This window comes from Littorina saxatilis, linkage group LG14, assembly GCF_037325665.1.
Source record: "Littorina saxatilis isolate snail1 linkage group LG14, US_GU_Lsax_2.0, whole genome shotgun sequence".
Taxonomy (NCBI): domain Eukaryota; kingdom Metazoa; phylum Mollusca; class Gastropoda; order Littorinimorpha; family Littorinidae; genus Littorina; species Littorina saxatilis.
Genome location: NC_090258.1, coordinates 349,516 through 365,892, shown reverse-complemented (window position 1 = coordinate 365,892; position 16,377 = coordinate 349,516). Strand labels below are relative to the sequence as shown.

The 16,377-nt window shown below is 49.3% G+C and overlaps 1 protein-coding gene across 3 annotated transcripts in view; it reads left to right on the top strand.

Moving 5' to 3' along the window:
• Positions 1-16,377, top strand: part of LOC138946827 (stAR-related lipid transfer protein 3-like) — a 106,964-nt gene that overhangs the window by 22,637 nt on the left and 67,950 nt on the right. For all 3 annotated transcript variants that reach the window (XM_070318233.1, XM_070318231.1, XM_070318232.1), the window contains exon 5: positions 7,034-7,111. In XM_070318233.1, coding sequence (XP_070174334.1) covers positions 7,034-7,111 — 78 coding nt within the window. The remainder of the gene's footprint in view (positions 1-7,033; positions 7,112-16,377) is intronic.

The window sequence follows — 16,377 nt, the reverse complement described above, 5'->3', positions numbered from 1 at the left end:
CTTAGCCGGTATGCTGGTTAGTCGGTTCGCTGGTTAGCCGGTCCGCTGGTTAGCCGGTTCGCTGGTTAGCCGGTCCGCTGGTTAGCCGGTCTCCTGGTTAGCCGGTCTCCTGGTTAGCGTAGCCTCAACAGTTCCCGCCAGAGTCAGCCGTGCCGATGTTACGGGAACGTAACGAACGAACGAAACGAACGAACGAAGGAAGGCTGCAAACAGAAAGCATCGGTGCACTAAACATGTCAGCTACCCCTCACCCACCACCTTAAAACATGTCATCTTTAAATATCTCATCGAGCACGTGGGCCTGCACAAAACTGACTTTTTACAACAACAAAACAGCCATTTTCCGTCCTTCTCTCCCTATCTGCAAAAACCATATACAGATTAGTATTTTAGCGTCACAGAGAGTAAATTATGCGCTAACCTGGAAAGAACAACAGAGAGTATTTCATTCCACAACACAGACTCATCAACAGCGTTAAATAATGATTTATTACCTCAAAAGCCTATGATTGTAACTCTCAATGGAAGCAAAGTCCGCCTCCTCCCTGGAACAGTCTCTGTTCGTCAACAGTGACCCAAAACGTCCAGAACCCCTTGTCGAATCCTTATGCGAAAGCCATCGCCGACGAAGGAAATGTGACGACTTGTCCTCAGCAAAATACGTGGCAGAGGAAAGGAATAACTTGTGGAAGTTCCCCTAGAGTGCCGAATATGATACTCGGTGAAAAACCATCATACTCTAGTAACTGTGTGTTAGGTCCTTCCCCTTCTGCCGCTGGGTGTCAAGTGTGTCGTCCTTGAGTCTCTGACAGACCACCTAGCCAAATACACGTGACTGACCTTGTCACCAAACCAGTCCAGCTATACACAGTTTTGCCTCCCCAAGCAGGAAAAAGACACGAGAAACTCAATCCCTGAAAATCCCGTGCGCGCTGTCAGCGAAAAAAAACCGTCAGCCCTATGACAGCAGAAACCTGCACTGTGAAGCTCGTGCGTTTCAAAACATCCGTGCTCGGGAGCACTGTCAGCAAAAACTCTGCTGTGTCCAATATCACGCACAGGCGCTTTCTATCATACATTGACCCAGAACAGGCACTCCACTGAGTGACGCTTTCTTGGTCTCTGTCACCCGATCGTGACACACCTCCCCTCTTCAAGACGAAACCTCGGTTTCGCTCACAGTCATGTTCTCCTCTACAGCCCGAGAGAGAAAGTCAGCTCCAACATTGTTGGCGCCCGGAATGACGCGTACCGTGAATTGGTACGGTTGGAGAATCAACGCCCAGCGCATAAGTCTGGCGTTTGCCAACCTTGCAACCTGAAGATATTGCAGAGGTTGATGGTCTGTTTCCAGACAGAAAGGTCGTCCTCAAGAACGAGCAACCCCTCGTTTCACCCCTGATGACTGCAACCTTCTCTGTCTTCTTGTCTTTGTTCTTCTGGTCTTTGTTCTTCTCCCCGTAGGCTGTCCTCTCTATGTAGGCGCGCAGCAGGTTGGCGTGGTACAGGCGTGCTTTCCCGTGCATCATGATCCTGTAGTCGTTCTGGCCCACCCTCGCTGTCACCTCAAAAGGTCCTTGCCACTGCAGTTGTAACTTGTTGTGTTTGACAGGTAGAAGTAGCAACACCCGTTCTCCAATCTTGAAGCTGCGCGGCCGTGCCTTGCGGTCGAATCCTTGCGCATAACGCTGTGCTGCTCTTCCCAGGTTCTCTTGAGCCAATTTGCAGGTCTCTTCAATCCTGTTCCTGAGTTCTACGATGTAGGTCGCTGTCGTCTGCACCTCCTCGTCAGCTTCTTCGTCCGTCCAAGCTTGACGCAGGATAGCCATGGGACCGCGTACCTGTCTGCCGTACAACAACTCAAATGGGGAAAAACCCAAGCTCTCCTGAGGAACCTCGCGGTATGCAAAAAGCAATGCTGGGATGTACCTGTCCCACGTGCGTGGTTTCTCCTGAGCTAGTTTCCTCAGCATGGTCTTCAAGGTGCCATTGAACCTTTCCACCAGTCCGTTGCACTGAGCATGGTAAGGAGTGGTGAAGTGCTGCTCCAGTGATAGCAGTCGTGCTGCCTCCGCCATCACTCCTCCCGTGAACTGCGTGCCTCTGTCGGTGAGTACCTCTGATGGAATTCCCAGCCGGGACCACATAGTAACCAGAGCCTCAGCTACTCGCGTGGCTTCAATCGATTTCAGAGGGATCGCCTCTGGGTATCGAGTAGCGTAGTCCACCATGGTCAAAATGTATCTGTTTCCGTCCTCAGACGCAGGCAAGATGGGCCCGATGATGTCCACTGCCACCCGACGAAAGGGTTCGTCGATGAGCGGCATCTTCTCTAAGGGGACCTTCCTCACCCTTCCTTTGGCAACCACCTTCTGGCACTTATCGCAGGACGCACAGAAACGTCGGACATCCGTGCAGATGCCTGGCCAGTAAAAGTGGCGCCAGACACGATCCGTGGTCTTCTTGGTACCAAGATGACCTCCCAGAATCGAGTCGTGTGCCGTTGCCATGACACCCTCGCGAAACTCGCGAGGCACGACAACCTGTTTGAATGTACCTTCTTGGTTGCTGAACTCACGGTAGAGCAACTTCTTGTCCCTGAGGAACTTTGACCTCCCATGCTTCCCGCTCAGCTTCACCTTGCCCGACTTCGCGTGCTCCCGAGGAGTAGCTAAGGTCGGGTCAGAATCCTGAGCCTTCGCGAGAAGCGCGGGGGTCACGTTCCCCAGGGCAGCTCGTGCAGCAGGTAGGGGTTTGAGAGGTTTGTCCTCTCGCTCCGCCTGTGCCCGCGTGAGCACTGAAATGACGTCGGGAGACCGATAAACGGGAACCTCCCTGGTGACGCCGTCCACAAACTGAACCCGGTTTCCAATGAGCAGGTCGCATGGAGGATCGTCCATGACGACGGCCACAATGGTCCCCGTGAACAACGGGGTTACGACCTTGATCACTGCCGTGTTCAAGTCGTAAGCGTGAGATGCCTCGGCCATTCTCACCCTGATGCTGTCTCCTGTGTAGGCCATAGCTGGAACTAGACTCGCCCGAACCACTATCATGTCTGCCCCTGTGTCCCGCAGACCTTCGCCCTTCACTCCGTTAACGTAGACGTTGCAGTGGGGCTGGAAATGTTTCCTGGAGCACGGAACGCAGAGTTGTGGGATGGTGCATGAGCTCGTGACGTCCCTGAACTCCTCACTGCCAACGAAGTGAACGCCCTTCTGGTCAGCCTGTCTCTTGTGGCAGTCCTTCTTCACGTGGCCCCGCTTGTTGCAGTAGTAACACTGGATGTCAGTTCTGGAACTCGATCCCTTGTGTCCCTGATCGTCCTTCCCGTCCTTGGGTCCTGAAGAACCCGAATTTCCCGTTTTTCCTGGCCGTGAGCCTGAAGATTTGCCGGAGATCGCCTGGGCGTCCTCGTGCACTCTGATCCAGTCGGCTGCCTCCTGAGTAGTCTTGGGCTGGTGCTCCTGCACGAAGGTCACCACCTCAGGTCGCAGGCTGGACATCAGTTGTTCCATGACTATGAGGTCGGCAAGGTCGTTGACGGTCCAGTCCTTTTCGGCCATCTCCACCCAGCGCCGCAGGTAGAGGTTAAGGCGTGCCACAAACTGATGACTCAGCTCGCCGCTCAGTCTCTTGCTGTTACGCAGACGTCGTCTGTAGGCTTCAGCAGTCAGGTTAAAGCGCTGGAGTAACGCCTTCTTAAGTGCCTGATAGTCTCTCGCCTCGTCGTCCTCCAAAGCGTTGTAGAGCTGCAATGCGCGTCCCTTTAAGCAGGTGCTAAGGCGGCTAGCCCACGTGGCCTCTTCCCACTTCTGGTCAGATGCAATGCGCTCAAACCGGCGTAAAAAGTCGTCGAGCTCGTCCTTGTCATCGTCGAACGTCGGCAGTCTCGTACGGTCGGCAACAAACGTCGGCGCGCTAGCCTGAGTGAGCGTACCCTTCTCGGCCTGTAGCCTAGCTAGCTCTAGCTGGTGATCGCGATCCGCCTGTTCCTTCCGGTCTAGTCTGTCACGTTCGTCTTTCTTTTCCTGTCTGTCAAGTTCGGCCTGTCGTTCCTGTCTCTCAAGCTCGTCTTTCTTATCCTGTCGGTCACGTTCGGCCTGTCGTTCTCTTTCTTGTCTGTTCAGTTCGTCTTTCTTTTCCTGTCTGTCAAGTTCGTCTTTCTCTTTCTTGTCCTGTCTGTCACGTTCGGCCTGTCGTTCTTGTCTGTCAAGCTCTTCTTTTCTCGTCTGTCGCTCTATGTCTTCCCTACGTTCCAGCTCCTTGCGTTTAAGCAAACTACGCGCTCTAACGCGTGCGTCACGCTCTGTCTGTTCCTCACTGCCAGGAGTCTCGAAAGTTATTCTCCTCGTCGGAGATCCCCCTGTAGCCATGGTTAGTTTTAGCAAAGCTTTATCACAAAAGTAAGTCTAACGCAGCTATAGCTAGAATACGCGGTGACGAAAGCGGTGGATACAAAAATCCAGCAACCGGAAAATGCAGAAGAAAAATCCAAACGGTGTAGAACAAATCGCGTAGCCTACTTTATGGCTGCTTTCTGCGGTGAAACAAAGTGTTTCCCACAGCCGTGGCCTACTTTATCGGCTGCTTTTTGCGGTGAAACAGAGTGTTTCCCACAGCCTTGGTTAGGACAGAAGTCCTCGGACCCTTCCCCCCCAAAATTCCAACAAAGTCAAAATATGGAGAAAAATCCAAGTAAAACAAGACGGTAGAAAATGTAACCTGTTACGGAATGCGAAACAACAATGTAGAGAAAACTGAGTAAAACGAATAACAAATCCGCTAACCCCGCTCAGCTCTCTGCAACGGAAAACTCTGAACGTACAACAACAAAGATTCACAAACAAAGGAAAGGGAGATAATCACAGTTAGCGCATACAATAACTCACAAATTACAATTTACATTTCCTGCAAGATGTGAATCGCTTAAGGTGTGGTATATGATCAAAACTATACAAAAAAGGGTAGCACCAAGCAGAAAATAAGTCGAGCACTGACGAGATTATCTGCTCTTAGTTCTCCTTAATTGGTGGGTCTTTATCAGTTGGAAATTAACTGAGTAAATCCCGGCTTGGCCCCCACGTGTCACGTTTCAATATATCACTCAAGGTGATTATGAACCGGTTAATTACTACTAATTAACTAACCACACCACGATCCACTCTCGCAGGCATACAATTAAATAGAGTCAACAAAAGTATAAGTTTCAGACGCCTGTTTATGTATAAACTCTCCACCTCCCTCGAGCCTTCACTCAAAATATGTTCCTTTTACGTTCTCAACACGTAAAAAACCAGTGTTCACTGACAAAATGCCAGTACTATGTAGAAAATTATAGTAACACGCTGAACCCGTGTAAATACAGTCGAAATGAGAATGTTCTGTTCGAAAAGCTCTAGTTCGTGCAGGTGTCACACACCCCACGTTGTCACTACTCCAATGAAATCATAGATACGAAAAGACAACGGTGGTCAACGGGGTGCGTACGACATGGTGCACTTAGCTTTATCTCTGCTGCTGCTGCTTAGCCGGTATGCTGGTTAGTCGGTTCGCTGGTTAGCCGGTCCGCTGGTTAGCCGGTTCGCTGGTTAGCCGGTCCGCTGGTTAGCCGGTCTCCTGGTTAGCCGGTCTCCTGGTTAGCGTAGCCTCAACAGTTCCCGCCAGAGTCAGCCGTGCCGATGTTACGGGAACGTAACGAACGAACGAAACGAACGAACGAAGGAAGGCTGCAAACAGAAAGCATCGGTGCACTAAACATGTCAGCTACCCCTCACCCACCACCTTAAAACATGTCATCTTTAAATATCTCATCGAGCACGTGGGCCTGCACAAAACTGACTTTTTACAACAACAAAACAGCCATTTTCCGTCCTTCTCTCCCTATCTGCAAAAACCATATACAGATTAGTATTTTAGCGTCACAGAGAGTAAATTATGCGCTAACCTGGAAAGAACAACAGAGAGTATTTCATTCCACAACACAGACTCATCAACAGCGTTAAATAATGATTTATTACCTCAAAAGCCTATGATTGTAACTCTCAATGGAAGCAAAGTCCGCCTCCTCCCTGGAACAGTCTCTGTTCGTCAACAGTGACCCAAAACGTCCAGAACCCCTTGTCGAATCCTTATGCGAAAGCCATCGCCGACGAAGGAAATGTGACGACTTGTCCTCAGCAAAATACGTGGCAGAGGAAAGGAATAACTTGTGGAAGTTCCCCTAGAGTGCCGAATATGATACTCGGTGAAAAACCATCATACTCTAGTAACTGTGTGTTAGGTCCTTCCCCTTCTGCCGCTGGGTGTCAAGTGTGTCGTCCTTGAGTCTCTGACAGACCACCTAGCCAAATACACGTGACTGACCTTGTCACCAAACCAGTCCAGCTATACACAGTTTTGCCTCCCCAAGCAGGAAAAAGACACGAGAAACTCAATCCCTGAAAATCCCGTGCGCGCTGTCAGCGAAAAAAAACCGTCAGCCCTATGACAGCAGAAACCTGCACTGTGAAGCTCGTGCGTTTCAAAACATCCGTGCTCGGGAGCACTGTCAGCAAAAACTCTGCTGTGTCCAATATCACGCACAGGCGCTTTCTATCATACATTGACCCAGAACAGGCACTCCACTGAGTGACGCTTTCTTGGTCTCTGTCACCCGATCGTGACAGTCTTGAAAGGGAGGGTGTCTTGAAAGGGAAGGTGTCTTGAAAGGGAAGGTGTCTTGAAAGGGAAGGTGTCTTGAAAGGGAGGGTGTCTTGAAAGGGAGGGGGTCTTGAAAGGGAGGGTGTCTTGAAAGGGAAGGTGTCTTGAAAGGGAAGGTGTCTTGAAAGGAAAGGTGTCTTGAAAGGGAGGGTGTCTTGAAAGGGAGGGGGTCTTGAAAGGGAAGGTGTCTTGAAAGGGAGGGGGTCTTGAAAGGGAAGGTGTCTTGAAAGGGAAGTTTTAAATTGTGTGTGTGGGGGGGGGGGGTTTCACCATGTTTGCAATGCATGTTGTCCTGGCCTGAGTGTGTGAAGTCAAAGTCTGTGTGTTTCAGATGATGGCAACCGTTCGATTCGTGTTTTTGATTCTGGCCTACGCCCTGTTCAGGATACGACACTGGTGGACAGTAGCAGTGAGTATGGTTTTTGTCATTTATTTCTTCTCCTTGTTTTTTCATGGGCTGAAACTCCCACGTTCCCTCATGTTTTTTGCACGAGTGGATTTTTACGTGTATGACCGTTTTTACTCTGCCATTCAGGCAGCATATTACGATTTCGGGGGAAGCATGCTGGGTATTTCCGTGTTTTTATAACCCACCGAACTCTGACATGGATTACAGGATCTTTTTCGTGCGCACTTGGTCTTGTGCTTGCGTGTACACACGAAGGGGGATAAAGCACAAGCAGCTCAGCTTCTTCTTCTTCTTCTTTGGCGTTCCAGGATTTTTTGCCTCAGGTCAGACTTCAAGTTTTGTAGCTTGAATAAAGATAGTGGTCAGGATCAGGGAGTCTTTGGTGCCCCAGAGATGCTCCTGCAGTATGGCACCTTGTGGCCAGTGATCTGTTCTGGCTTCCTGGTGGAGCGGGCAGGTCTGCAGTGTTTCGCACGGGCAGTTCGGTGTGTGCGACAGACCAAGGCGGTGCATGTGGGTACGCAGTCGACAGTGTCCAGTCCGTAGGCGGAAGAGGATGGTCTGCTGATGGCGCTGTAAGTTGGGCATCTGATCATCAGATGGCAGGCTGTGTTGGGCATTCCAGGTGGTTTGGTAGTGTCTTTTCACCAGGGTTTTGGCTTCACTGTAAGAGACTGTTGGTCTTGTCTGCTCCAGATGGCTGCCAGTCTTGGCCAGTCTGTCCGCTTCCTCGTTCCCTGAGAGGCCACAGTGAGCAGGGATCCACTGGACAGCGACGTTTGTGCTCTGGGAGAGAGTTCAAAGAAGACGCTGGGTGTCTTGTTCCAGCTGCTCTTTGGGCGACTGCAGGCTTTGGACGGCGGATCTGCAGTCGGTCAGGAAGACGGCGTGAGAGGGTGGGTGTTCGCTGACCAGGCTAACTGCTTCTCTGAGAGCGGTGAGTTCTGCCCGGTAGTTGGATGACAGCTCTCCGGCAGGCAGGGATCTTGAAAGGGTGTGTCCGTCTGGGTAGCGTACCAGGATCCCGCTTCCTCCGTTTTTGATGGCACCATCTGAGGACCCGTCAGTGTAGATGTGAGTCCATACTGAGGCGTTGTAGTCCTGGTGCATCATCTCCAGCGTGAGGTTCTTGAGGACTGCGTCCTGCTGCTCTCTCTTGCTGGTCACTCCTGGCATGTCAGTAACAAAGAGCACCTTGCTGAGCTGGCTGTTCCACTCTTCAGCGTCTTGGAGGGGCTCTTGTTCTTCAGGGGTGCGTGGTAGGAAGCTGGTTTGGGTTCTCTCTAGCTGCTTGGCCAGATGGTTGAAACTGCTTCTTTTCAGCCTGTTCTTCGTCAGCTGTTGGGTGTGCTGGTGTGCTGGGTGAGAGGGGAGTTGTTGCAGCTTCTCGTACTCGTCGCGATATAACCTTCGTGGTTGAAAACGACGTTAAACACCAAATAAAGAAAGAAAGAAAGCTTCTCGTACTGCACGATGACCTTCTCTTCTCGTCGGTGGTCCAGGGAAGGGAGTCTGGTGGTGGCTTCAAGGGCGTGTATGGGCGTAGTTTTCAGTCCCCCTGTGATGATGCGCATGCTTGCGTTCTGCACTTTGTTGAGCCGGCTGGTGTTGCTCTTCGCAGCTGTGGCCCAGGCTGCAGCTCCATACTCCATCACAGGGCGGACGTGTCCCGTATACACCTGTCTGAGGATGTTGCTGCTGGCTCCCCACTTTGTGCCAGCCAGTTTCTTCATGATGGAGAGTCTTTGATGTGTGGGTTCCAGGTGAGCTTCTTGTCTAGCTTGATACCTAGGTAGGTAGGGGTGTCTTCCTGTGGTATTGCCTGGTTGTTGATGGTCAGTTGGAGGGTCTCTTTGGAATTGGAGAGGGAGAAGCAGGTGGCTACGGTCTTGAGGCTGTTCACGGTGACACACCAGTCTGTCGCCCACTTAGAGGTGATGTTGAGGGCCTCCTGCATCCGGACTTTGGCGGTTGCGGTGGACTCGGCAGCGCTCCACATCGCAAGGTCATCGGCGTGTAGGGCTTTGGAGATGTGTCTGGACAGGCTGTTAGTGATGTCGTTGATGAAGACGACGAAGAGGGTGGGGGATATTACTCCTCCCTGGGGGACTCCTTCCCTGATCTTCACAGCGTAGCTCAGGTTGCCGTCAAGCTTGACTCTCGCGGTTCTGTGGCACAGGAAGCTCTTGATCCAGTTGAACATTCGTCCAGCGATTCCTGCCGTCAATAGCTTCAGGAGGAGGCCTTCCTTCCACACCTTGTCGAAGGCCTTGGAGAGGTCAATGAAGGTGGCAATGACTTTCTTCTTCTCCTGGAAGGCATTCTCTATTGATTGGGTGAGGTAGATCAGCTGGTCTTCAGTACTCCTGTTCTTCCTGAAGGCGGACTGTTCATTGGTGATCAGGTTGTTGGTTTCCAGGTGCCACATCAGCCTCTTGTTGATCATGCGCTCGAGGGTCTTGTCGAGGCAGCTGAGTAGACTGATTGGTCTGTAGCTTGTCTTTTGCTTGCGGTTCTTGTCCTTCTTCAGGATGGGTATGATGATGGCCTCTTTCCATGCTGAGGGGAAGACGCCGGATCTCCACGACTGGTTCAAGAGCTCAAGGAGCTTAGTTCTGGCAGCAGGCCCGAGGTGCTTGATCATCTTGTTGCAGACTCCATCCTTTCCGGGCGCTTTCTTGCACTTGAGTCTTTTGATCGCATCGACGAGCTCTGCCATGGTAAGATCTGAGGTCATTAGTGGGGCTGCGTTTCTCTGCTGTCGGAGTCTGGTTTCAAGTTGTTCTGCAACTTCCTTCTTTCTTTGGGGTGGAACTTTGATGGTGCTCTCGGTCTCAAAGATGTCGGCAAGGAGATTTGCTGCTCTTTTTCCAGTGTGGAAGGTTCCGCTGTCTTCCAGTACTGTAGGTCCCCGCGTGGCCATGCTGTCTTCGTTTAGAATTTTGGTGAGACGCCAGAGTTTCCCTGTGTCTGAATCGAGCCCAATGGTGGAGGTGATTTCCTGCCAGCTTTGTTGCAGTTCTTGTGTCTTGGTCTTGTTGAAATCCTCCTTCAGTTGGTTGTGCATGGTCGTTGTTTCTGCGGATGGGGACTGCTCCATGCTTTCTCTGGCTTCTGAAAGTCGCTGGTGCAGGCAGGCCAGCCTTTGACTCCAGTAAGGTTTGTAGTCCTTCCTGAAGCCACGGGGGATGGACTTCCTGGCAGCCGCTAGGATGGTCTGTGTCAGCTCTTTTACGTTGTGGTTGATGTCCTCCGTGAAGGTGGTGTTGCGAAGGCTTTCTGCGTGGAGCTGGTACTTGTTCCAGCTGGCTTTCTTTCTGTGGTACTCCAGGATGGTCTGCATGTCAGCAATGGAGAGGGTGATGGGTAAGTGGTCACTTCCTCCCAGTTGGTCGTTGACAGTTCTGGTGGTCCTTTTTTCTACCTCTTCTGTGGCTATGGCAAGGTCAGGGGTTGAGCTTTTCTTCCAAGCTCTGGAGTAGTAGGATGGCTTGTCATCTGGCTGGTTGATAAGGATGAGCTGGTTGTCGGTCATCCAGTCCTGTATGTCTTCTCCTCTTGCGTCAGTACTGTCGTAGCCCCATGCTGGGGAGTGGCCGTTGAAGTCGCCAACGATGAGATGTTTCTCGTTTGGGAGCTGGATGGTGTGGAGGTCCAGCTTGGTGGTAGGTGGGCTATAGACGTTGGTGATGGAGAGTTCTTCTCCCTGCAGGAAGGTCTTGATGGTGATGTACTCAAAGTCGCCGTCTGCCGTCTGTGCCGTCATAGCTGCCGGGATGTTGTGTCGGACTAGGGTGAGAACTCCACCCTTGTGTCCGGTCGGGACCATAACCTCTGACGAAGAATCTGCGGTCTTCTTTCAGGTGGGTCTCCTGGATGCAGATAATGTCGATGTTGTCTATCAGAAAAGCCTGTAGCTCTGGTTTCTTTCTCTGGACGCCTTCTGCATTCCACTGCACAACCCTGATGGCTGTCGCTGGATGTTGCGTTCGACCAGTCGCTCTACTCTGTCTTCCCCTGGTTCCCGAGTCAACAGAGCCGCCAGTCGCTGAGGTGGACCCCCTTGAGGCTGAGGGTCCGGCACCGTTCCCGCCTGGCAAAGGTCCACGGGAACGACACCATATCGAAATATCTGTCTGAATCTGAGGCATAATCCATAGTGGTGACGTGCGAGCTCGTCTCCCAAGAACTTAGTTTAGGTTCCCACACTGTGTCCGGAAACACAGTCAGCATCGCTCCGACTTCGTTGGGGGGTGGTTTGAATTCGGAGTGTCCTTCTCCTAGACTGGTTGCCTGCCATGGCTGATGAGTCCGGTCTGCCCATGGTTTGAATTCAGAGTGTCCCTCTCCTAGACCTGTTGCCTGCCATGGCTGATGAGTCCGGTCTGCCCATGGTTTTATTTACATGAGTATCCTTCTCATGCCCCTTATGACTCGAGGAGAGTTTGCTGATATTAGTCTGACCTCTCTCCGTTGACCTGTCCAGCATGCGAGACGCTACCAGAAGTTTTGACACTCCCGCTGGCATAGCTCTCGGGGTCATAGAAGTACTCAAGCTCCCACACCTTGTCAAGGAATCAGCCGTGTGTGGAGAAGCAGCTCAGCACATAAGTTGACCTGGGAGATCGGAAAAATCTCCACCCTTAACCCACCAGGCGGCCGTGGCGGGGATTTGACCTCGCGACCTTCCAATTAGGAGGCCGATGTCTTATCCACTACGCCACTGCGCCCGTCTTAGTCATTTATTTTAACAGAGAGAATAAGCTTGCCAATGCGGGGAGATAGCTCACTTGTAACAGCATTGGCTTTAAAACCAGTTGTCGCTATCGGCGTGGTTTTGACCCCCATTATCGGCAAGGGATTTAATATTTCCCAGAGTCAACTTTGCGCAGACTCTCCTCTGTGTATGAACTCTCAAGTGTGCACGATAAAGATCCCAAGGTCACAGCGAAAGTCTCAGAAAAACATGAATACTTGCATGCAGGAAAAAGCCAACAAATTGGTTAGCGTGATTCTGTTGGTGCACGTCACCAGGGACAGCAGGACACATTTCCTTGAGGGACTTCCCCAATGACAGTGAGATGCATCACACCGTATACCGTGGTTGCACTAGGCAAATCTGTCCGAAGCGATTGCATCCTTATTTTTCTGTCCGAAGGGAGACACGCGACGTAAGTTTCTGCACAAAATCACCTGTAATTCCTTGTTGATAAGACAAAGTGATGATTGTGTTGCTGCACGTTACAATGACAGTAAGATACATACAGTGAAAACTGTCAAATACGGTCACTGGACTTAGCGGACACTCGCAGAATACGGACAGTCAGTCTCGGCACGGACTGCTTTACACTGTAAAACACCTGTACGTTACGGCCACCTCGGCATTACGGACGCGGACACGTATTTTGGGTCCATAATAAGTCATATACCTGCTAAATACGGACATCCACAGCAAGCTGGGAAGTTCGATCGACGAAGAAGACGATAAATCGATCAGTTGATATTATTCGGTATCTGAGCAGCTCTCGCGAGACACGCTATTTGTTATGCTTTGAACATCGCGAGAACTTCGAACCTTGGCTTGTGCAGCTCGCACGAGATCGCTGTACCGCATGCTTTGCTATGCTCTGAAGTTTGCGAGAGATTACGAGAGCTTGGAATACCGATAGAGTCTATTCTTGGTGAGTGTTTTAAGTCGACGCATTTGATTGGCTGCTAGAGTTCCAAGGCAGCCAATCCAACGCGTGGAACGTGTTCGGCGGAACGGAAGTGAAAGTGTATGAGTGAATGTATCTTCTCTTCGAAAGAGTGATTCGTGTTTAACAAGATGGCAGCAAGAAATTCAAATTCAAGAAAAGGAAGAAATGCGCTGACTTTAGAACAAAGGATAAATGTTGTCAAACAACTGGAAAGTGGGAAATCATGCCGAACGATTGCACAAGAGCTTGGGTGTGGGAGAACGCAGATTTCGAAAATCAGCGTCGATCGGGAAAAAATAATGAAGTTGTGGGAATCGGGAGACGGACGTGCTGACCAGAAATGGGTTTCGAAGAAGACAACCGAATACGAAGAGCTAAATGACGCCGTGTTCGAGTGGTTTTCAACCAAACGTGCGAATCACATTGCCATCAATGGTCCACTCAGACAACGCTGGACAAATTCTTTCAAAAGCTGATGAGTGCAGAATGAAGTGAATGTGAATGTGTTGTATGAATGAGATCCAGTAACTTTTTAACAATTTAAATTTATCCTACATACGTGAGAGAGATACCCGTGAGATAAAAATCGTTCAAATCACACGTGTGTATATCATGTAAATGAGGTCAACCGGAAGGTCATGCTATGTAAATTAGTAATTACATATTCATGAAGAACTACTTTTGCAACAAAATGGCAACTGCCACGAAACCGATTTGTCAACACTGAAAGAATTTTTGAGTGATGAGCTGTTCGAAGACATGTTTGGCGATGACGCGAATGACGAAGTCGATGAAGAAAAAAGCGAGTCATCCATGATTTATGATTTTTCTCCAATAGACTCATTCGTTCAGACAAACAAGAACAAGAACACTCTCCGAAAAACGGTTTACGATATACGTCGCCTATCGACGTTTATGGCGAAACACGGGGACAAAAGAAACATTAGCACCATCCAACCACAAAAATTATGCAAAATTCTCTGCTCTCTTTTCGTGAGTTTGAAAAAACCGGATGGCAAAGAGTATGAACCATCCCCACGCTGAGGGGCCTTCTCAGCAGCATCCATCGACAGTTGAAGTCTAAAAAGTACTGTGCACCCGTTATAGACGGCCCCGAATTTGCACTTGTAACTGAGAGAAGTCGTGAAGACAAAGCAGAAGATTGTTAAACAGGAAGGTTGTGGCAACTTACCTAACAGGGCTCAACCGCTGAAAGATGAAGATGTTGACAAGCTGTGGCAGACAAAACAGCTCGGAGTCGCAGATCCAGAAGTAATCCTGAATACTCTGTGGTGGCAAAACACAGTCAACTTTGGTCTGCGCAGCGTGACACCTCACAGGCACATGCAGTGAGGAGACATGTCCTTGCATGAAGACAGTAATGGCAGAGAATATCTCCAATTTTGCGAAAGACAATCCACAACCAAAGCCAGGGCGACATGTGAAGAAAAGCTGGGATCATCAACCCGAGGTAGATCTACACCAACCACTCTGCACGCCAGTTCCTAGTGCAGAAACTTTCCGAGAATAACGTTCCTCCGACCAAAATAATGCAGCTATCTGGGCACAACAACGTTAAGCAGCATTTCCCAAGAGGAACACCGTGGCTTCAGTCTGATGCTAAACGGCACTGCACCGGTCTCGGAGCTGTCGCCAGTGTCGGCAGACGACACATTGGATTCGCACGGCCACTTCAACTCCAGCCGTCTCCACTGCCACTGCCACAATCACATCCCAGCAAACGCTAACAACACTGTTTGCAAGGCCTGTGCACGTTGGTACCATCAACATCAACCAATATTTGTCCAGTCACCAAACCGAGAAGTGACCATCTGAAAGCTGTCGACTCGCCTTGCTCCGACTTGACTGTCATCCTATCGCGGAAGGATATGCTTTGCTGTTGTTGTTCCTTTTGGTTTCTTTTATCCTGTGGCCACTGCTTTTCTTTTTATCTGGTATATTTTGAAGTGACCATCATTTCGTTGTTCGAATTTATTTAATCAATGTTCAATATTAAACCTAACAGTGTTAACAAAGGCGAACTACTTTGTCCTAGTTTGAGAGTGTGTGTCATGGCGGAGGAATGAATGTCAAATTGAGTAAAGTGGTTTGAAGTTCTAAAGCGGGTTGATCCAAAGGCAATAGCGCTGTCGGTGACTTTTAGTTAGATCTGGCACAGAAGTATATAATGTAGGATAAACAGAATACTACATGGCTTGCTGTGTCGTACCAGATTTACACTCGTTGCTTTTTCAAATAGTGAACAGCTCGCTTTCGCTCGCAGTTCACTATTTAAAAAAACAACTCGTGTAAATCTGGTACGACACAGCAAGCCATGTAGTATTCTCTATTTATACAGTTGATATGATAAAAAGCTTTTAAACTTGTTTTACAACAGTCAATATTAAATGTTTCTCTATTTAATCTAAACAGCTTCTGTTTTTCTTATAAATGTACATGTACATGTGCAGTACTCTCTCTCTCTCTCAACTTGACTTTGTCGCGTTTACTTGCACCTGTCTAATAAGGACACCTGCAGAATAAGGACACTTTTGTCTGGTCCCAAGGGTGTCCTTATTTGACAGGTTTTACTGTACATGGCTTGTTGATAAGACAAAGTGATGATTGTGTTGCTGACAGTAAGATACATGGCTTGTTGATAAGACAGAGTGATGATTGTGTTGCTGACAGTAAGATACATGGCTTGTTGATAAGACAAAGTGATGATTGTGTTGCTGACAGTAAGATACATGGCTTGTTGATAAGACAAAGTGATGATTGTGTTGCTGACAGTAAGATACATGGCTTGTTGATAAGACAAAGTGATGATTGTGTGTGCATGGCAGGAAGCAAGGGCTGTACAGACTACCCTGTTTATTGTTGCTGTTTCTTTTTTTTTTTTTACATACTCTTTATACCGTGACCACCAAGCCACGACCACTCCCCCCCCCCCCCCCCCCCGTGTGTTGTAATTGTCCAACGTGTGGTCTCTTTTGTGAATGTGCTCTCTTGCCTGTGTCTAGTATTGTAATGCTTGTACATGTGGAAAAAACTCCAGAACAGAGAATTAAAAAAAATGATAAAAATAAAAATACATGGGTTATTTTCCAGAGCTGTGTACCAGTTTGTGACATGCGTTTTTAGTCCTGTAGATAATTATTTTTAATATTAAATGCCAACTAAAATGTATTCTCTTTACTTTTTTCAGTAATACTCAAGTTACATAATGCAACAACAAAACGTAGTACCGTACTTTCCGGGTTACAAGGCGCTACAGCGCATAAGGCGCACCCCCCTCTTTTAAAAAAAAATTGTATTCCAGTCACCCATTGGGCGCAGGGGGCCGATAGGGCGCACCAAAATTGAAAAAGTATACCGGTAACAAACGGTCGAAGAATGAAAATCGAAAGATCGAAAATGACACTGACAGTCACACGTGAGTTCTGCTTCAAGTTCAGGCCATCGCGCCGCACATGAACGGAAAGCCCGTCGTGTCTTTTTGCAGGCTCCAAGCTCCGCCCTTTGTTTTCTCCATTTCCGAACCATGGATTCATTAATCCCAAGCTC